This window comes from Benincasa hispida, chromosome 3 (genome assembly GCF_027475165.1).
Source record: "Benincasa hispida cultivar pf3 chromosome 3, pf3_genome.v1.1, whole genome shotgun sequence".
In the NCBI taxonomy this organism is placed as follows: Eukaryota; Viridiplantae; Streptophyta; class Magnoliopsida; order Cucurbitales; family Cucurbitaceae; genus Benincasa; species Benincasa hispida.
In genome coordinates, this window is record NC_143480.1 from 20717337 (window position 1) to 20739246 (window position 21910).

Here is a 21910-nt window from a genome sequence, read left to right on the forward strand (position 1 = left end):
CTATGTAATTCAAGTCTCAGTGTGTGTTCTCTAGAAAAGAAATTTCCTCTTCTCACAAAACTTTCTCCCTCTCCCAAAAATATCTCAGAGCTCACAACTCTTGAGAATTCTCTACCCCTACAGAGAATACAAAGGAAAATCTTGTGGCGGTACCCTCATTGACGGTTCTTGGTTCGAAGTATTCATGATTGATTGGGAGAGAATACGCGAAGAATCAGTTCTTCAAGGGTAAGTTTTCCCTTTTCCCTAATATCCTCTGTTAATTAAATGTTGTAAATTTCATTGTTAATGCACAATTTATATACTGTAAATATTGATTTCTGTGAAATAGAATTTCGAACAGAGCCCGCTTCCGCTACGAACCTCAGGGTTCCTTCAACCTCTATCTCTCAAAATTAATTAATTAATTCTTTATAAATCAAATTCATAAGAATTTAATACTTGAATCCTATTCAAATATTTCTCTCTCAGTTATAGATCAGATCTATAATTAACCATATCATATTAATCTCATTAATATGTTATTCCATCAATTAATTCGAACAATTCAAATCATTCCTCGTTTCTTTTAGTGAGCTAACAAGGGGACCTTATGGACCTACAGATTAGAAGCTCCAATGATGTGAGATTAATGAATTAAACTGTTTAATTAAATTAATCAATATTTATTAACTGGACATTTCACTAAAGACCGATAGCTGCACTTTTCACACTATAGATATATTTATGTGTCCACAGATATAACCAATCAACAACGAGTCAACTCTTCACAAATTGCTCATAACTACAGTTGGGTCAAACTACCGTTTTACCCCTTTAGTTACATCTAACCACTTAACTACCACTGGTCCCTCTAATGAACAAAAAGTTTATAATTCAACTATAAACTTACTCCTCTCGAGCCAGTGAGAGGTTGAGGCCTCGATGTTTAAGACCCGAAATCATCTATTAAGTGAGCAATTTATCTACTTCCCCTAGCAGGAATGAGTGAATTCCATCTTGTGTAGTTGTGTTCTCAATTCTCCACTCGGACAAATCCCCAAAATGATAGGCTTGTTGAGTCGACTAATCTGGCCACTCTCACCCATACAAATCAAATGATCACCCTCATAGACAGAAGTTCACAAATCACTCATGGATTAAAGTCAAGTCACCTATGGTCACTCATGGTAAGTTTCTTCTATCAATGATGTTATATAGAGAGTCTATTCATTTCGTGATCCGGTCTTATACAAACTCTTTGTACAGAATACCCCGCTCGCATGTCTGTACATGAACGATCAAGATCAGATCATTTGTAGCACTTTATAACAATTGTAACATCTATGAAACAGGTCATATTCATAGTGTCATCAAGATAAGGTACCCAGTCTTATCCATATACTACAGACCATTTAGGTCATCACTTAAACGTAATCCACCTGTATGTCTCCACATACATGTTTAAGTTTCATCAAATAACCTTGGATCTTAGTTTATTGAATTGAATTAAAGCAATCAAGCGTCAATAAAATACCTCTTATTTTATTAAATATGTAACTTGTCTTTACAAACCATAAGATACATGAGATTTAGGACATAAACTCCAACATTTCTCTTCCAAGGTATAAGAGCCACACTTCTACACCTTGGAATCCAAGAGAATAATAAGATAACTCTTACAGTGGTGTCCTTATTCATTAAATAGACGTTCATGAGAAAAAGTGAGAGGAGATCGTGAAGATTGGGATTCGACAAAGGTGAGATCCTTTTTCCCTTTACTTCTTTAATAGCATGCTTAAATTTGATGTTTATCCTTTGTTTAGTGTAAGTTGTTTACTTTTTTTGTTTTCTATAAAACCGACTTTGAAATTACACCGAGATCACACGCTTTTGCTAGATTTGATTCCCTTCAACCTTCTAGTTGGTACAAGTTGAATGTTGATGTCACGTTTCGTGAGGATCGCTTTATGGCAGTGTGGGTATGTTGTTTGGAATTCTGATGGGTATATGTTTCATTTAGCAATTAAGTCGATGGAACATGTGGGTTCGATTGGTATAGCAGAGGCAATTGCTATAAGGATTTTAGACGACGTTTTCCATGGGGTTGTATCCGTTGGTTGTGGGTAGTGGAACTGATTTTCAATGTATCTTTGAGTTGTTGGTTGATGAGGTCAATGACATGTTTGAGATTGGCCTTCTTGTTCATGCATTTCATAGACAATTTCTCTCCTCCTCCACGATGCGTTTTAGTTTCATTCTTTGAGAAGGTAATCGAATTGCTCACTAATTAATGTAGTTGGCAACATCAGATTGGAGGGATTTTCTTTGGCTGATCCTTTTCTTGCTTTTAATGCTTTAATCTCTTGTTTTTTGTTTTTTTTTTTTTTTTTTCTTTATTTTCTTAAAAAAAAAAAACAAAAATGATCTCTAACCCAAAGAGAAAATAATTTTAACCCGACAAATCCAACCCAACTCAAGATTGGGTTGGGTTGGGTTGTATTGTTGGGTTAATATTATTTTTTCTTCTTAATTTAAAATATTTAAATTTATCTACAACACATATCTAATAACTAAAATCTCACAAAACTAAATTCTTACATACCAAATAGCTATAATATCTATTACAAACTTTATACAAAAATAAACAATCTAAAGAAAAACATAAAGAATTAAAAAATTCATCCGTTCTAAGAGATTTATACATATATAAATTTTTACTAATATATATATATATATAATTCAAGTTAGGTTAGGTCAACCCAAATTTTTACTATTCAACCCGACCCAATTCAACCCAAGAAAAATAGAAAATATTCAACCCAACCAAAAACAAAACTAACTCAGTCCAACCCTTATAGTTTGAGGTCTGGCATCCTTACAAACTATTTTAGAAAATTAATTTTCTTAATCTTCAAGAACAAAAAACTAAAATTTTACGAAATGATTACCGGACAATGTAACTAATTAAACAAAAAAGAGAGAGATTATCCTATTATTACCGTCATCCTACGATAACAACCTATCTCAAAATTAAAATTATCAATTGACCAGAGTCGACGTGTCGTATCTTCTTTGATGTAGAGATGAATAAACTCGGGAATTGAACTACATCATCCATCCAAACAGATTAAACAAACATGGAATTAGCCAATCGATCGCCAATTTTATCAAAGTTCTTCACACCCTGACCCTGTAATAATTCTAATCATTCCTCCTCTCCAGTAATAATCTCCAGTTCCCTCGTTTCCATTTTCGAACTGTGACCAGAAACGACCTTCGCGGAGATCTTTACTCGTCGCGCCATCTTCTTCGCTTTCTTTCCTTCCCAATCATTGATTCCATGAGATCGAGCTCTACTTTTCTATTCGTCGCTGTAAGTTGGCCTCATTTTCATCTCAAACTCGGCATTTGCGTATGTATTGCTTATAAGTTGATGTTGCGCATGATTTGTTACTCTGGCGTTTAGATTCGTGTTTCATTGTGCCAATTTCCGGTGTTTACTTGCAGATCTAAACCTCTTCCTTGACATTGTGCTTTGTTGAAAATCAAGTTCCCGAATCTTATAAACATGTGTGATTAATTTAAGTGATAGGTTCTACTAGAGGTGTGTTAAAATATAGTCTGTTAATGGAAAATGATGATTTGAGCAATATAATGTTTGAGTATGTTCAGAAAGTCTCACTAGTTTATATGCATAAAACAAATGATGAATAGCCAGAAAATGAGAACATGGCTGTTGAATTAAATTGTTATATGAGACTTCTTGATTAGGTTTTCTTATGATGATATCATGAATTACAATTGTTTTTTAAATCTCAATATAGCATTTTAGCATGAGCAAAGATATCAAGTGTGTTCATAGGGGTTATGTATTGCAGATTGGATATAAAGATTTAACTACGGAAGCTGCAACTTCATTGTGAATATCTCTACTTCTGGTCTGGTCTTCATGGTTTCTATTTGAGGAGTTGAGATCCACGTAGTTCTCAGTTTTAACCAGGATAGTAAAGCAGCATTCAACCTGTTTCATTCGTATGATAAAATGGATAATGGAACTTCTAATAGTTCAACAGAATCTGCAGTCAACAATTCGGCTCCAAAAGTCGATAGCCAAAGTAGTAAAGGAGATAATTTGATATCTATTTTATCTACGTCTGGAATATCGTCATGGGCCAAGAGTTTTAGAAATCCACAACCACCTGAAGCAGCTGAAAATGACTCCAAGGCAGGAAGTTCTGGGATGTCGGCAATTGCTCGTTTCAGCAGTGGCTTTGGACTCCGGATACCTGCGATGTCTCCTGCACAGGGTGATGGTGCTGCAGATACCAAATCAGCAATGCAATCTGGTGTTTTTGAATCATTGACAAAAGGTTTAGTTGACACATCTCAGAATGCAGTAAAGGCTATGCAGGTAAAGGCACGCCATATTGTCTCTCAGAACAAGCGAAGATATCAGGTAGGTCGTGTGTGCTATATTTTCTTCCGTTTTATTGTTCTCGTTGTATTTTTTATATGCACTGTTCGTAGTTCTTTTCTTACTGATCACAAGTTATAATCTATAATATTACACTACTTCTAAACCAATCCAAATGCACCATTTATCATTATTAATTGAAAATTTTGTTTAGAATTTTTAATTGGATGGTTTACAAAAGTAAAAAAAATGATTCTCCAACTTTCCTATTTTTCAATGTATTGAATACGTTAATAAAATCGATTGCCTAAACAGGAAGGAGAATTTGATTTGGATATGACATATATCACTGAAAACATAATTGCTATGGGGTTTCCTGCTGGTCACATTAGCTCTGGTTTTTTCGGATTCCTTGAGGTAAGAGAAAAATATTCAGATAAATTTAGTTCATTTTGCATTTATGTTTTTAGTGGATGAGATCATTAATTTGAATCTTTAACACGTATAATTGGAATTTCTTTCTAGGGATTTTACAGAAATCATATGGAAGAAGTGATCAAATTTTTTGAAACTCATCATAAGGTAAAATTTATTTTCACATATTTTCTGGTTCTTTATGAAACCACAGACTTGAGAAGGGAAGAGTCACGATCAGCATTACTACATATCGTGCCTATCTACATCTTGCTGATCTTGCTCTTTTCCTAGACGCTTAACCCATTAATTGGAAATGTCCACAAATTGAATGATATTTATTTGCAGGGAAAATACAAAGTTTACAATCTTTGCTCAGAGCGTTTGTATGATGCCTCATTATTTGAGGGGAAGGTAACCTTTCACTTTTCAAGTCTTCAATTGAGCATTCTCACTGATTTCAATTATAATCAATGGTACAACAAGAACTGTATAAGCTTCCTTTTCCTTTGGTTGATCTGCAAACTTAAATTTGGCATTGTTTGTGTCTATCTGATACCAATCAGCTGTTCCAACGTACTTCAGTTTGAGGAATATATAGGATCCCGTGACCCAAAATAATTTCTTATTTGTAAAATATAGGATTTATAGCACAACTATCTAGGTGTTACAAATGTTCACTGCAAATCTTATTTTCTGAGTAGTTTTGAATAATGGACAGTCAAAAAATGATAGATGCTTATTTTATTTCTCAAGGCAGGAAACAGCTACTAAACTGTTCCCATTAACTATTTCTTCGATTTGCAAATTTTGAATTTTCAGGTTGCTCATTTCCCGTTTGATGATCATAATTGTCCTCCTATCCATCTCACAAAATCATTCTGTCAAAGTGCATATGCATGGTTAAAGGAGGATATTGAGAATGTGGTTGTTGTTCATTGTAAAGCTGGTATGGCAAGAACAGGGCTAATGATTTGCAGCCTCCTTTTGTTCCTAAAGGTCAGATTATATAGTCTATTCGTTATAAGGTTGGTAGATTTATTTTCAATTTTACCTCATCTTTGGGCTTGTTTGTTACTATCTTTCTTTTCCATTTGAATGCAGTTCTTCCAAACATCAGCAGAGGCAATTGACTATTATAATCAGAAAAGATGCGTGGATGGGAAGGCTTTGGTTCTTCCTAGCCAGATTGTTAGCCATTCAATTCCCTTTTTTCTTTTGCTTTCGCTTTTTTTTTTTTCTTTAGTTCCTTTATTCTGATGCCTATTCACTTGATGCAGAGGTATGTCAAGTATTTTGAGCGCATTTTAACACATTTCAACGGGAACACTCCACCAGGACGGAGGTGTGTAGTTGATACTTATGACGGAGAACATATATATGATCCACCTCCAGTTTACTAACGTTAAAAATTTACAGGTGCATGCTGAGAGGTTTTCGGCTTCACAAGTGCCCGTATTGGGTTAGGCCTTCCATTACAATATCAAACCACAGTGGTATTTTGTAAATTTCTGCTGTTTTCTTTATCCTATAATCTTTTTATATGGTCATACAATATTAGTTGACATCTTCCAGTTGACTTCTCCTTAACGAGGCTATGTTTGTCCCTCTTTTGCAATTATTCTGTTTTAGATATAGTTGATTATGATATTAATTTCTGCCTTCTGGTCAAGGGTAGCATAAAAAGAAAGGGATTTGGACTTTGGTGAACATCTCTGATGAGAATATGTCATCACATTAATCTGCAATTTTTATTTTTTTTAATCTGAATACAGCCTCCGGTTTTTATAGTGATGTGAGGGATTAGTTTGTATATCTGCTTGATGCATGTTTGTAATCCCTTCGTTTTCTTTCACTGATGACTTTGGTAAGGACAATCTGGCAAGCTACGTTGTAGCAACAACACCTTTTAGGTTTTGATGGCTATGGATTTCAAAGATACCTTACGACACTTATGCATGTTTGTGTGTGTGTGTAATGCTTACCGAAGTTTTTCGATAATCTACAGAGATTTTGTTCTCAACAAGAAAGCATCCAAAGACAAAAGATTTAATGGTAAAGTTCTTGAAGTTCAAACCTCTGGTATAGTTCCACTATAACATATCAGTATGATTTGCATCTCCAATCTGAGCTCTTCGACTTATGCTGCAGCCAGAAGATTTCTGGATTAGGGCACCGAAGAAAGGATTTGTGGTTTTTGCACTCCCGGGTGAGCCTGGTTTGACAGAGTTGTCTGGGGACTTCAAGATTCATTTTCACGACCGGCATGGAGATTTTTACTGGTTAGCCAATTTCCTTCTCACTTACAATCTTTTTTATTAGTTATGAAATCTTGTCATTGGGAGCAAATCGTGCCCCGTGTGTTGCGAAGGTTTTGACCTTGTTTTCTCATTTACTTTTTCCAGTTGGTTAAATACAACAATGACAGAAAACAAAGTATTATTAAGTGACACGGATCTTGATGGTTTTGATAAGGTAATCACTATCAGCACAATGCTTCAACTACTTTGACACCGATTATAGTATCTTTTAACATGATCCATTACTGAATTATACGCCATTTGCTTTTGCATATACAGAGAAAACTCCCAACTCCTGGATTTCAAGTCGAAGTTGTGATGATAGACTATGATGGTTCTTTGCCAACACGATTGAAAACTGGTTCAGCTGGCAAAGGATCTGATCGGGCATCAGGTCAAGACGCAGCACAATCCAACTCAAACAAAATTTCCGGAGGTGAGGAGAATGACGACAATTTATTCTCTGATAGTGATGAAGAAAATGGTGACATAAAAACCAGTCTAGCTCAATCAACTTCTGGAACTGGAAATGGAACTTCAAAAGCTGACCATTCATCAACAACAATGGCCTCTGAAAGAATTGGGAATTTAGCGCATGAAACCAGTCATTTGTCCCTCGGAAATGAGAAAAACTCACAACCTAATGCTCCAAAAGAACCGGCCGTGATACAACCATCAAGCCTTGAGATCACGAATTTGGATTCAGTAAGAGCAAGTGATTTCAAGGCAATAGCGGCTGATGCGTCATTCTTCACATTTGGGGATGAAGAAGACTTTGATAGTGAATGACAGTTGAACGCTGATTAGAAACCATTAATACTCACAAAGGTTGGGTTACCAGAAGCTGTGATATTTGAAGTAAGGTCGGCTTTCAATTGGCTGTCTTTTCCATTATAATGATACAATCCCTCCTTTAAACCGCTCGGCCTCATGGTAGAGAAAAATTAATAGAAAATACTTAATTGTATTGTTCACATCATTGTACTGCTTAACACAATTCTTTTTTTCAGAAGTTATCAAAAGCTAATTTTATAGGTAGCAAAATATTATTACTCTTTCATCCATTGGTTGAGGAAGCAAACATTTCTCCTTTTTTTTTTTTTTTTTGGTCATGGAAAGTTGCCATCTATCAATTCATTTGGCGTCTTTACCCTACCATATTTGCAAGAGTTTGTTTCCAAAACAAGACAGGAATTAGTTCATCTAATTAAATTGAATAATGTCAAACGTTAAATATGACATTGGATGTCTTCTCAATCATTTGAAACATTGGCCTCTTCTCTGATACAATTGAAAACTGAGACAGATTGCCTAAATAAAAATTTAAATTTCTAGCAGGAATTAGACAGCCGAGACATGAAAAGAAGATTTGAAAAATAAAAGGACTTGGTGCACAAAAAGAAACAAAAATAACCTCTTGGCCTATTGAAGCACTTGGAGGAAACCTACACGACACGGTTCTTCAGCGATAACACCAGGAAGTTGAAGCCCTTTCTCTCTTGCCCCTACGAGATTGGTTCAGTAATCTACAACGACGAAACCGAGTCTTTGCATAAATTATGTCAGATTATTTGCCCCACGGTAGGGAATTGGATTGGCAGCTGCCTAGTCGATCATCCCATTGAATCTTAGCATAATAAAAGGATGGAATTTGTCCGTGATGATCCGATAATCTCACCATAAACCCTTTCAAATTTCACTGCAATTCACATAAAGGCACTAGTGCCTTCGGAGGAGGAAAAAAAACAGAAGAGGAATAAGAGCAAAATCAAAGGTTTGGCAAAGGGAGTCGACCCAGAGCAAAATTTACCTCTTCTTTCCTTTTTTCCTTCTGCTATCCTTCTTCACAATGGCGATAGCTTTACGCAGGATACCAAGTTCATAATCCTTCCTTCTCAATTCTTCCTTCAGGCTCTCAACCTCTTTCAAGTGATCACAACAGTGATTCGAATCCTCCTTTTGTTTCAATTCTTGCTTCAATTTTTCAACCTCCTCTACGTGGTCACAACATCTACTCGAGTTTGCAATCGTCTCCATTTCCATTTTATGGTCAGTCTTCTGCTTTTTGGCCATGACTAGGTTTTCAATCACCTCCAGATCTCTCTTCCTAGATGAGAATTTGTCAGCAAAATCCTTTTGTCCCATTTTGCGAACGTAGATACTGACTATGGATCCTGAATGTTGAAATCTGATGAGCTTCTGAGGCCGTCCAGATGAGTCCTGATTGTATTGCAGGATTGGAGAATTTAATCAGTAAAACCAAGCGAGCAAGTGACAACTATCCTAAAATTCTCCATGAGACATCAATTACCCAGTGTTGAAATATGATTAACTAATTTGGTGGGGGAATGCCATAGTAGTGAGAGAACTGAGTTGGTATTATAAGGGAAGACAGCATTACGAATGAAGAAAACAAATCATTTCTCACAAAAAATAGAGAAATGTGTATTCAATATTACCTCATCTGCACTACCTTCAATCTCTTCAAATGCTTGCTGTGCCTCCTTGGGATTCTTAAAAACGGCAAATGCAGAGTATATATCCCCCCCTTGACCTTTCTTAGGTGGCTGTTGGAAAATCAATCATCAAAACATGAAATTCATTGGTAAAAGGTAGAAGGTGGAGAAGAATATAGACACTACATAATCGACATCTTGTTTAATTAATAGTAGCTAGACTACATGGAAGAGGATTGTGCAACCCAACACCCTAGGTTTTACTAGTTAAACTGCTGGGTCCAGTTACTAGAAAATTGAAGTTTTATCTTAAAAAGAGTTACTCTGCTATGTGCTAACTTGCCCAGCCCTTAACAAATAGTTTCCAATCACAAGTCCACCCCAGCCACTCCACTTTTTTAATCCACAACGAATACATTCAATAAGCAGTCTTCAAAAGTGTATAGGATCCTAGACCTGCATATTGAACTACGTGCATTATATCTTTATGGGATTCATCTTACATCCGAACTAATGCATGTGGCGTGGAGATTAACACACAAAAAAATAATTGTAAAGCATATCCATGGATTGTACACAAATGGAGTAGAGCATAGTCAACCTTAAGTTCGATGGTAAAGTCACCACGAATAACTCCAGCTAATGTTTCACTTGGTACATGAATTGGTATTCGATGAAGAAGTAACTTCTCCATACCAGTTTGAGGTGTCTGCAGCATTTAAAGAAGTCAATATCAATATATGAGCACGTACAACATATACTCTACTGTGATTAAGCTGGAAAAAAATCCCTATTCTTACATCCTCATCGGCTATGGCAATCGCATCATCAGCTTTGCTCTCTAGTTTTGCAAGAACAAGTTTCATGGCAGCCCGAGCATCATCCAAACAATTATGTGGAGCACCCTCCTTCCGAAGGTCATAGCCCAAGATAGACTGTCAAAGAAAAAAAGAAAAGAAAATATGGGCATCTATAAGACACAAATGCTCTCAGTTAGACAAATAAATGCCCTCGCAGAAAAAAAACATATATCTTACACATACCTTACACAACTTACTCAAAGATGGCCTTCTATAGATAGATCCATTGGAATACTTGAAGATAAAGGAAGTGTCAATCACCCTCGAGTGATCTAATTTCAGTGCTGTAGCAATAAAAGAACAAAGGAAAAAAGAAAACAAATGTCATATGCACTGTTTGCAAGGAATTTGGATGCTTAACATGGAATCCATATGGCTTCTGCATTCAAATGGCACCCCATTTATGGCTAATGTTGTTTTGTTGTAACACTCTTATATAATCTCTAAGTTGAACTTTATTTTTTAGTATAACAATTTAGGGGTGGGGAGATGTTACTGACCTCTTGGTCAAGAGTATATGACTGTAAAATTATTTTTGTTATTTTAGTTACTTTATATTTTATCATATCGTTGTGATCTTTTAATATTTTTACGTTAAATTGAATGTGTAGAAATTTACATATTCATTCATTTAAAATAAAACGGTAATTCAATTTTACATAATAAAATTTTTATGCACGAATCATTCACTTTTTGGTATAAATAAAAACTTTCTATCAGGGGAAAAAATAAGGGTTAAAAATGTACAATTTTGTCACTACTTATGCTATTCTTAATCTTTTAAAACGTCTTTTTTCCCTTTATGTATTAAGCTTTTTATTCAATTTTTACTCTCAATAAACATTAAAATAATGATGACATGGAATTTTTGAGATAGTATCCTCATACTAAGGCGGCCAGTCATTCGTATAGTAGAATGTTGTAAGGCCCAATTTTTGCAAAAGCAATCAAGTTTGAGTTGGATAAGTATTGCAAATTAATTAAATGGGGTGGATACATTTTCAATATTAGAGTCATATATCTTCCATCAAATTGAACAAGACGCTACTACAATACAATTAATTGAATATATTTTACTGCAACATTTTTTTAAAACACTAAACGCATAAATTTTAATGAAACTGAAAATAAAAATATGGCCCTTAAAGAATTGAAGGAAATCCAATACCGATGATCACTTTTAGATTACCTCGCAGATCATTGTTCAGACTGTGGCCTACCAAAATAGTTCTTCCATGTGAAAGCAATTTTGTAATGGATTTCTACAATTTGAACAAATAATAGCCGATCATACATGTTCAAGGAGTAAACCATCCTCATAAGAAGCAAACTACAATTACCTGTACATCAGCCAAAGAACAAGAAACTCCATCCAAATCCCCAGGAGAAATTCCAGTGATATCAGTTCTGTAGTCCGTAATAGCTTTTCTAGGTTTTACAAGTTCATCAATCTTCACCTGCAGGATGATCTCTAAACTTACCATAAGAAATTAAGCAGGGGGGCATCGTAAAAGGTTTTGAGAAAAGCTATGACATCATATTGTGGGCAAACTAATGGAATCGTTGTTTTTCAATATGTGTGTATGTGTGTTTAAAGGGAGGTGTGAATAGAGGCTACAAGAAAACAAATAGGTAAAGAACATACTTGTAAGTCACGATCCACCATGCAAACCCTCACCAAGTTCTCAGTTCCATCTTCACAGAGAACCATCTCACAGTCAATGGCATAAATCGAATTTGATTTCGGTGCTTTAGACTTTTGACTGAATTTTGTGACAATCCATTCCTTCAAAATCAAACCCATAAGTCAACACAAATTCACAGACAAGTAGGCAACCACTTGGTAATAATTGAAAACATTGCATATTAAAATGGAAAAAAAGAATTACGCACAAAACAAAGCAACAGCAGAAGTTGAAATCCTACCTTATCATATGATGGAAACGAATATTCCAACGGGTACTGTGGGTGTTCAAGTGTAAGCCGAACCAGCTTCTGCACTGCCACGAACATTGGTTAAAAAGACTTACTGGAGAATTAAAAAAATCCAAAGAATGGAAAATAGACAAAATACAAGGCTGAAAATAAACTAGGATAAGTTCATTGTAGTGAGGCAACATTGGACTTGCATAATAATTATTGGAACAACTAGACCAAATGCAATCAATAAGCACGTCAATAATCCAAGACAAACAGATTATGGTTTCATTAACAGAATACATTTGAAAGAGCTCATTGCTCCTTATCACAAGTTTTGAGCAATGTAATAGTAGCATGATTATGAAAAGAAAAATAGCTCATAAGAAAAATATTCAAAGGTCCATGTAAATTGAGAAAACAAGTTTACTACTTACAGAAAAAAATTGCAATGGGCAAATCAAAGTAACAAAATTAGAAAAAAATCGTCACTGCAATATTGATCCTCCACCAAAAAAAAAAACCCACCTGCTCGGGTGATTCATTTTCTGGAGTTTTCTGCGATACTTGCTTCACAAAATTGCGCTTCTCGTTACACTGGATTATTTTGTCCAAAAACTGATAAAAACAAAAACCATACGCGTGATTAATGTCACTCTTAGTTTGGTAAATCATAAGAGCTCAACGAGCAGATAACACAGATTTCCCATGGCGTTTGTGATAGACAGAGAGACAATGATTCATTACCATCATATCATCCTCTTTATTAAATGTCTTGAGAAAAGCAATCAACAAATCATTGGGCCTCTTGGACGGGTCGCTCATGCTAGCCCCGAACTTAGGGTCATGACTATTAAGAAACTCCTTCCAGTCTCCTTCACTACCTTTCATTCCTCGCTTTTGGGTCAACCGCACCATCTCGACGAGCACCTACAGTGAAAACAAGGGGGAAAGAGCTTTTCATATAAACTTAAACCGCTTCCACTAGTATTTTTTAGATTGCTCCCTTCAACTAACAGAAGCACCGAGACCATACAAAGTTTTGACGGATTCTATGTCTAAAAGCAACAAAGTACCAGGCATTCACTCTGCAGACTAATTGAGTAACAACGTATAAACGGTAAAGAGAGATAGCTTGGAGAACGGGGAGATTACCTTCTTCTCTGCTGTAGCGATCTTGTCCTCCATTAGAAAGGCCTCCGGAATTTGAAGTACGGGCGGAACTGAGAAGAGAGTGAGGATTTTGGAAGAGTGGATGCGTTCCCGCCGCGGAGTTTGTCTTTGAGTCTATGACTGCGAGAAACCTGCTGAGAATGAAGAAGCAACCGGAAATATTAGGGCCGGGTTTTCGGGTGGGGGTAAACGTAAACCTAAATATAATTCTCTTTCTAAAATTTTTTTAAAAAAAATAATGATAATAATATACTTTTTTTTCCTTGTTTTTAAATATAGAAAAACAAATCAAAATATTTATAAGTGATAGCAAAATTTTAGAATTATCAATTATGGACGTTGATAGTGTCCATCAATATCATTGATAAAGAAGTTTATCCGTGTCTATTAACATCTAAAATTGATAGTTCTAAAATTTTGATATATTTATATTTTGTAAATATTTTTAACAGTTTTACCATTTGAAATAATTTCTCTTTTTCGTCCCTACATTTTATGTTTAGTTTACATTTAGGGTCGTTTGTTCATGAGAATCCAAAATTTTCATCGAGTGATCATCTAAATCACCCCGTTTATTTTGTATTAATGTAAGATATCTAGTCATTTGGAGATTCCGAGCATCTTATGATGATCTTAAAGAGGATATCTCAAAAGTTTTAAATACCCTTTTGAAACATAAATTTAGATTCTCGAGTTGAGGGCATCCTCTTTTAATTTATTTCTTTCACCTTTTTTTCATTTATTTATAAATATCACTATTCTTTATTTTCATTTATCAAAATAAGGTTTAAATTATATTTTGCTCCTTGAATTTTTAGTTTTGTTCTATTTTGGTCTTTGGTCTTTGAACTTTATTTTATCTGGTTCTTGAACTTTGGATCTTGTTCTATTTTGGTATTTGCTATTAAAATTATGTTAACTCTTAAACAAAATTGGTGAGATAAATTGTATTTTTATATGACTAGGCTGTCAAGTAAGTTAATGAACGCTAAAAAATCCAGGGTTTCAACTTGAATCAAGTGGTAAAGCAATTTTCTATAAGAGAGCAAAAGTTATTTTTTGTTCGAGATTTTTGTCGTTCACTATTTTGGCGCATTGTGTTGGTTGTTGACATTTTACTTCACCTTCTTCTTGCTCAATCTATGTTATATGCAATTTCATCCTTGAAAGAAAAAATTGCACAATCTCAATAATGACCAAAATAAACATTTTTTAAAAGGTTATGGACTAAAACGAATATTTTTTAAAATTTAGGAATCGAAATAAAACAATATTCAAAGTTCATGGACCAAATATATAGTTTAAACCTTAAAATAAATACGGTTGACTATGTATTTTACTCTCTTTGGTTATATTATAGTTTTAGATATATATATATTAAATATTGATTTAAATCAATATTTGAGATTAAGATAATCAAATAATCAAAATAAACAAATTAAAAATAACTAAGAGATTACTATCGTGATTTTTTAAATATTTAATTTAAAATTTAAAAGTAACATAGTAATCAAATCATTCAATAAAAAATAAAATAAAGTAATCATCGCAGTCATCTTTTAAATATTGTTTGAAATTAGCAATATAATTCATTGAAATAAAAATAGGAAGAAAAAAAAAACACATTTGATCTCTAATTAATATCTACTTCATATTAAATAAATATATATATATTTTTAAATCACATTTTACTTATAATTAATATATTAAATAAAATATTTATTTTAAGAAAATCATATTTTATCACTAACTAATATTTACCTCGCATTAGGGAGTTAAAAAAATACTCATATTTTATCTTTAACTAATAGTTGTTTTTTTAAAAAGAAAAAAATATTTATTAAAATTTTGATAATTTATCTCTAACTAGTAACTGGTATCCACTTCACTTTAAATAAAAAGGGTTTTTTTAAGAAAAAAAAAATACATTTTATCTCTAACTAATATGTGTTTCACATTAAATAAATGGAACGTTAATTTTTTTTTTTTGCACAAGGTATATTTTCTTTCGTAATTCTTTTTTCTTATATTGTAACTTAAATTGTGTTTCTTTTAACATTTGTATGAGATTGGAATCTAGGTTGAATAATTTTTTCAATTTATACACATACATATCATTTTCAAAGTTATAGAACACGTCCAATGCATATAGTTTCGACTAGTTTTATTAAATGTACATATTAAAAAGTTTCTTGACAAATTTTTAAATGAAATAAATGGTGATAATTGTACACTTTTTCGTGTTAAAGAGAAATATTGTAATATTTGTTGAAGTTTAAGGAGCAATCAAACAGTCAATTTGAACGTAACTCAATTGATTGATACATTACAACTTCGATTGAAAAGTCAAATGTTCGAATCTTCATTTTCACATGTTATTTAATATGTGATGCTAAGAGCCTCAAGAAAAATTGATATTGGCTGGTTTTATTTATTTATTTTGAAGCTCTTCCAGGTTGGTTTCAGTTAATGTGAAGATAAATTTTTTTTAATCATCATTTTAATTACACCTCTAAGATATTTGATTTTTCTCGAATACAAACGTTTTTTTTTCTTTCCCTCTCCAGAAAAGGCCATTTACACTTGGCCCATTTTGATAAAACGAAACGTGGAGACGTCTGTTGACCGACCCAATTTCCGACCATCCAAAGTGCGTCAAGGTTTGAAGTTTCGGAATCGGCCCACAATTCTTCCAGAAATGAACAAAAGGCCTATTGTTAAAATATCATTTTAGTCCCTGCCTTTTAAATTTTTTGTTTCTCAGTTTTAACTTTAAATATCTGATTTTAATAATTCTTAAATTTAGTTCTTCTATTTCTTTTAATGAATAGTCCCTCCATGTTTAAAAATGGGCTGAATAATAATAATTTTTATGCTAATATAACGTGTGAATGTGTTTTTCCAAATGTCGAGTGAAAATAATAATAAAGAACAATTTTTTTAAAAAAAAAAAAATCAACCATAAACAAGTGATTTAGACTAAATTTAAGATTCATTGAAAATACATTACTAAAATTGAACATTTAAAAGTATAGGACTTAAATTGAATAAACTTGAGGATACATTGACCAAAATAGTATTTGTAATTTGATTTTATGTATATTTTTTCTTTTATTTATTTTATAAAAAGCAGAGTAGTTGTAACACTTTTCTTCTTGAAAAGGAGAATAGTAAATTTAAATGTAGAGTAAATGATAATTTATTAAGATTCGAACACACGACCTTCTATTATGATATTAAGTTAAATCACTCATTGTTCAAAAACTTAAGTTAAGTTGTCTTAAATTATCAATTGATCCAGAAGTTTAAGCTTATGTTGAAATTTGGAAAATCAATATCTTGATTTTCACTTATTGGGTATTTTTCATAATTCAAGCCCACAAATGAGGGAACGTGTTAGATGATATATGATTAAATTTACCTTCACATACTAGTTTAAGTTTCGAGGTCAATTGAGGATTTAAGATGGTACTGTAGCAGAAATGAAAGAGTATTAGTGATATATAATTAAATTTACCTTCACTAACGAGCTTAAGCTTTTAGGTCCATTGGTGATTTAAGAATAGATAAAAGTAAATTTAACATTATAAACTTGGTTGTCATTGATATGATAATTTTGTACAGCAGTTTATAAAATATATTGTTTATCACATGATTTTTTTATTTTTTTTAAAGAAAAGTTTCATAACATGATTAATTTAATCATTTACATAGACATATTAATCATCATTTTAAGGGCATGTCATTGTGAGCCACTTTTTTAGTTGATAACATGGGAAATATTCAAAATCCTTATCAAATTGTCAATACGCGAATAGTCATTTTTTTTAAGCTGCTTGCAGATGTATCACTTTGGCCCAATTTAATTGCACATATCGTAAAAACCTAAACAAATTGCAAATATAGCAAAAGTTGACTTCAGCCCACAGTAAAAGACTAAAAAGCCCACCAGTTTCTCTTCCTATTTTTTCGAAAAGCCATAACATCTTCTACGATTTTGCGGCCGATTTGTTTGGAAGATCCTAACATTTTCACGATCAATTCGAACTTCTTCCAGGTTTTTCTTCAAGTTTATTTCATGTCTTCCCATCCATCCATATGTTTCTTTTAGTTTCGAAAATCCAAACGTTTCCAAATCTATCAGTCGGCGATCTCCATCCATCAGTTACGACGTTTCCATTTTCTTTAACGTTACTGGCCACGAATTGAATACTTTTTTTCGTTAACGTTATTGGTCACGGATCGACCAGTTCGAACTTCTATCAGGTTGAAATCAGCCGCGAATCGCATTGAAAAGTGAGAAAATTAAGAAAAAAGTACAGTTTCATTGCTGTTTTCTGACTTGCTTATCGGAGGCTATCAATTATAAGTTTCTATTTTGAAGGATGTTAAAGATGTTGAATTTATTTTTCATGAAAAGTAAGTAAATGTATAGTTTTTTTTTCCTGGCTGATTAGAGTCTATCAATAGATTTAGATGATGTTAAATTTATTTTCATGAAAAGTAAGTAAATGTAAATGCTATTTTGTAGTATTGTTGATTCGAGTCTATTGATTATGGATTTCTATCACTAATAAGTTTAAAGTGGTTAGTTTGATTAATGAAGTATTTATTATTATTTTAACAAGTGGATAAGGAAAAGGTAATTATGGAAAGCAAGCCAACAAAAAAAAAAAAAAAGGTAAAAAGAATCTTAAAAGATCCGAAGATTGCAAGAAACCAAAAGAATGTAAAATACTATACTACCTTAATTTTGAGGATATTGTAGTATCAAAGAAAGATACCATAATCACAGTGTCATTACCTTGACATTACCTTCATATGTACTTAATTATGTCATATTAATATAGAAAATTGTTGAATCACATGTTGAATCATTATAAAATATGTGCTTTTGTTTCTATTGAGTAAAAGTTCTAAAGATTAACACTGGGTACTAAAGTCTATCGGTGATATAACTTTAAAATATTTTTTTTTGTTATTTATAACACAATTATTTATACATATATTTATTTTAATTTTATTTAATTCTATTTTTTTAATATTTATTCTTCAATCACTCTTAAAAAGTTTCTTTGCACTTTAGAAAAACAAATTTCACTAGAGCAATTAATCTTAATTCAATATATAAAAATAATTAAATTAGATTTTTACAAATTTACGTTTTGTTTCTTTTAAGAACGTAATTTTAAATAAATAACCCGATTAACCCGAACCAACCCAACCCAAATATTTCATAGTTGAGTTGGGTTAGATTTATTTTTTAATAAGGATTATTGAAGAAATTTATAACCCGAACAATTGGGTTAGGTCTAAAAAGTCTTTCAACTCAACCTATAAACACCCCTAATTTTTAATATAGAAAAATGTTGGATCATTGCAAATTATGTGTATTTGTGCTTTCTATTGAGAAAAAGTTATAAAAACTAAGCACTTGTTATTCTTCGATAGGTGTTGAAGTCTATATTATTGATGGATTTTACCAGTGACATTATTTTAGAATGATGCTACTTTCTTCATATGAGATTTTGTACTTTTAATATATAAAATATTTGGATTAATGCAAAATTATTTGTCTTTACAATTGTTATTCTTTAATGAGTACTCAAGTCTATCAGTGAGACTTTCCAATGATATTATTTCAAGATGCTACTTTCTTTATATGAACTTGATTTTGTATTTCCAATATAGGAAATGTTGGATCATTGCAAATTATCTTTGTACTTTGTATCGAGAAAAAATTCTAAAGACTCAACAAATGCTGTTCTTTAAAACATGTTGAAGTCTATCACTAATACAAGTTATTAGTGGCAGGCTTCACCGTAAAATCTATCACTAAAAAATGTCATCGGAGATAGACTTTGCAATAACATAACTTCATGTTGTAACTACTTTCTTTATAGCAATAACTCCAATCACCGATAGACTTCAAAATGTTCAAAATATATTAACAAAAAATGACTCGAGTTTGTATTAACTACTAACAAAAATGGAACAAAAATGTTTTATTTTTTGGTCAAAAGGATGGCATGGAAGCACATTCTAATTTTCATATTTCAAACCCTTTTAGATTCCCACCATACTGTAATATAATCTTAATGATTACATTATAGATTTTCTTTCTATTTCCTACAGTTTTTGCTCCATTAAAAACCAATATAATAAGTTTAATGTCTAATGAACAAGGTTTTCCAAATGCAACTAAAGCTAATACTAAGATAATGTTGAAGCAGAGCACAAAATGGTTCTTATAACTTCAGAAAGTTTCGAATCTTTTGCAAGTTCATACATAGCCCCATTCATACATACCATAGTAGTGGCTGAGGTTACAGAGGTTGTCTCCCAAAGCAACATGGCTATCTGATCCTCTGTAAGTGTTTTTGCTTCAGATAACAAGAAATCAGCATAGCAATTCGTTTTCTATCATAAATTCAAGCCAAGTCAAATAGAGCAGGTGAACAACCTCATTTCCATTTAAGAGAAGGAAGGAAAAACTACCTCTCCAGCTGCAATTCGTTTCTTCTGCTCCTCAATTAGGCTCTTCATTGTCATTCGCCAAGTCAAGCAGTACGCTAAAAACACAAATTAACTCGTGAAGCCTAAAAGGAAAAATCAAAGTAAACGAGGCTTGGTGAAATTATCAAATTGACTAATAACATCAACACACTTCAATTAAACAACAATGAAACCAACAAAGGCACAGATTAAATCAAATTTAAAAAGCATAGACGAAGCCAAACGCAAAACTGAGGAAGAATCGCGACCAAAAACGAAGGAAGAATGGCATGAGGAGACGATGAAACGAATTTGTAATAAGAAAATGAGAGAATGAGAAAGAAACTGAGAACAAATTCAAAAACTGAGATGAAATCTGATCATACCTCCAAAATCATCGAGCACGCGTTAGAAACGATGAGAGAGGCGTGCATTCTAAAACTAAGAAATGATCGCGAGCGAGAGAGAGGATGGATTTCAATTTTGTTTCTCTTACAAAATCATCGAAGCGTGAGGAACAATTAGAGAGTCGCCGACAGATTGCGTAAGAGGAGGGTTGAGAGGTTGGAGAAGATGAGAAAATCGCGTCAGATTTTTTCCACTTGAACAAGGGTATTTTAGGAATAAAAGAAAACGAATTAGGATATTGGGGAAGATTTGCTATTTTTGTAATTTGTTTGAAATTTTGCCATATTCTTAATTAATTACCCTAAAAAGACTGCCACTACCCTTACTCTAAATTCTATTTTATTCTCTAAACTTTGAAACTTGTTATATTTTAGTCCCTATCATTTAAATTATATTATTCAAAAGAAATTAAGTGCATTTTTTTATGACCATGCTCTAGATGTATTAAGCAAGATGAAGGTAGATTAAAATATCAACAACCAATATACCAAAATATTGAAAGACCAAAATTTTGAACTAAAAATGTATTTTAAATTATCCCATTTTGCCATATTCAAAATTAAAAACTCTAAGTTTTGAATTTATTTGATAGTCTAGTCATAAAAAATACAAATCTCTTTGTCATTTTATTCTAAATATTGTAGAAATTAAAATAAGTACTTTTTAAAAATTTAGAAAGAACCATTTTAAAAATTTAACAACTAAAATAAAATAATATTCAAAATTTAAAGATCAAAACATACCTTTTTTTTTAATTTAAAGATGAAAATAGAATATAGCTGGAAGTTAAAATACTATAGATTTGAACCGAAAAGAAAATAAAAAGGAGTTTGTTTTTTGGGAAGGTACAGGGAGGTAGGGTGCATAGTAGGGCAGAGGATTAGAGTTTAATGAGGAAATGTAAAGACATCAGAGAAAGCCGTACGCCGTCTGAGTTCAGCCGACAAGACGCCACATTTATTATGCAGATTTTTTTCCCTCTTTATCTAAGGACCCGTATCTCTTCCCTTCCTATTCCTCCCTTGACTGTCATTTTCCTTGTGAGTATTTTCATTATCTTTTTTTGGTGGTTTAAATTTAAAATCACTTTCATCTTCTTTAATTTTTAACTTTTTACATTAGTCAAACTAACACCTACGTCCTACTTTCAAAAGTACTATTTAATACTCGTGTAACTTTTGGTGGGTTTAAGAGATAATGGTTAAGTTACAAGCTAGCATCACGAGCTATTCTTCTACTCCAATAAATGGTTGGGACAAGAAACGGCTAGTAATCTTCAAATGCAACGTTCTCTTGCATTGTTATGGTAAAATTAACAAATCAGTAGGCTGGGTGGGTGTTAAAATAATGGATGTAGGAACTTTTAAGAGGTATTTGGAGCTCCAACTTAGAGTTAGGTTGAGTGGACTATTAATTTAGGGTGGGTGTTATAATAAATGGAGAATAATGATTATGAGCAACTTTCATCGGTCTCTCCTCTCCAATGTTTCC

At 32.7% G+C, this 21910-nt stretch overlaps 2 protein-coding genes and 1 long non-coding RNA gene across 4 annotated transcripts; 1 reads left to right on the forward strand and 2 right to left on the reverse strand.

The window, feature by feature from the left end:
* Positions 1-3003: 3003 nt before the first annotated feature.
* On the forward strand, positions 3004-8154 carry LOC120073028 (phosphatidylinositol 3,4,5-trisphosphate 3-phosphatase and protein-tyrosine-phosphatase PTEN2A-like). The gene is made up of 13 exons (XM_039025596.2): positions 3004-3355; positions 3861-4438; positions 4712-4813; positions 4922-4978; positions 5159-5224; positions 5633-5809; positions 5915-6001; positions 6091-6155; positions 6230-6306; positions 6819-6865; positions 6962-7092; positions 7216-7285; positions 7390-8154. The coding sequence occupies exons 2-13, from the start codon at positions 4025-4027 to the stop codon at positions 7897-7899; spliced, it is 1803 nt and encodes a 600-aa protein (XP_038881524.1). The 5' UTR covers positions 3004-3355; positions 3861-4024; the 3' UTR covers positions 7900-8154.
* A 126-nt stretch (positions 8155-8280) lies between these two features.
* SDN3 (small RNA degrading nuclease 3) lies at positions 8281-13733 on the reverse strand. Of its 2 annotated transcripts, XM_039025597.2 has the most exons (13): positions 13499-13733; positions 13091-13273; positions 12872-12961; positions 12353-12421; positions 12072-12212; positions 11767-11883; positions 11616-11688; positions 10610-10710; positions 10367-10501; positions 10168-10275; positions 9570-9677; positions 8921-9330; positions 8281-8836 (listed from the first exon to the last, which is right to left on the reverse strand). In XM_039025597.2, the coding sequence occupies exons 1-13, from the start codon at positions 13529-13531 to the stop codon at positions 8830-8832; spliced, it is 1575 nt and encodes a 524-aa protein (XP_038881525.1). In that variant the 5' UTR covers positions 13532-13733; the 3' UTR covers positions 8281-8829. The 2 variants fall into 2 exon arrangements, with proteins under 2 accessions (XP_038881525.1, XP_090167950.1); XM_090311824.1 differs by having other exon boundaries at positions 8764-9330.
* A 5829-nt stretch (positions 13734-19562) lies between these two features.
* LOC120073981 (uncharacterized) lies at positions 19563-20600 on the reverse strand. The gene is made up of 3 exons (XR_016528090.1): positions 20398-20600; positions 20015-20115; positions 19563-19936 (listed from the first exon to the last, which is right to left on the reverse strand). It is a non-coding gene; the product is annotated as an uncharacterized LOC120073981 (long non-coding RNA).
* Positions 20601-21910: the final 1310 nt, after the last annotated feature.

Coding starts and splice junctions, on each gene's coding strand:
- LOC120073028 (XM_039025596.2), top strand. CDS start 4,025: ATGGATAATGGAACTTCTAATAGTTCAACAGAATCTGCAGTCAACAAT. Junction 4,439..4,711: donor AGAACAAGCGAAGATATCAG/GTAGGTCGTGTG, acceptor TTGCCTAAACAG/GAAGGAGAATTTGATTTGGA. Junction 6,156..6,229: donor AACACTCCACCAGGACGGAG/GTGTGTAGTTGA, acceptor AAAAATTTACAG/GTGCATGCTGAGAGGTTTTC.
- SDN3 (XM_039025597.2), bottom strand. CDS start 13,531: ATGGAGGACAAGATCGCTACAGCAGAGAAGAAG. Junction 12,962..13,090: donor ATAAAGAGGATGATATGATG/GTAATGAATCAT, acceptor TGTTTTTATCAG/TTTTTGGACAAAATAATCCA. Junction 10,276..10,366: donor TTGCCATAGCCGATGAGGAT/GTAAGAATAGGG, acceptor TAAATGCTGCAG/ACACCTCAAACTGGTATGGA.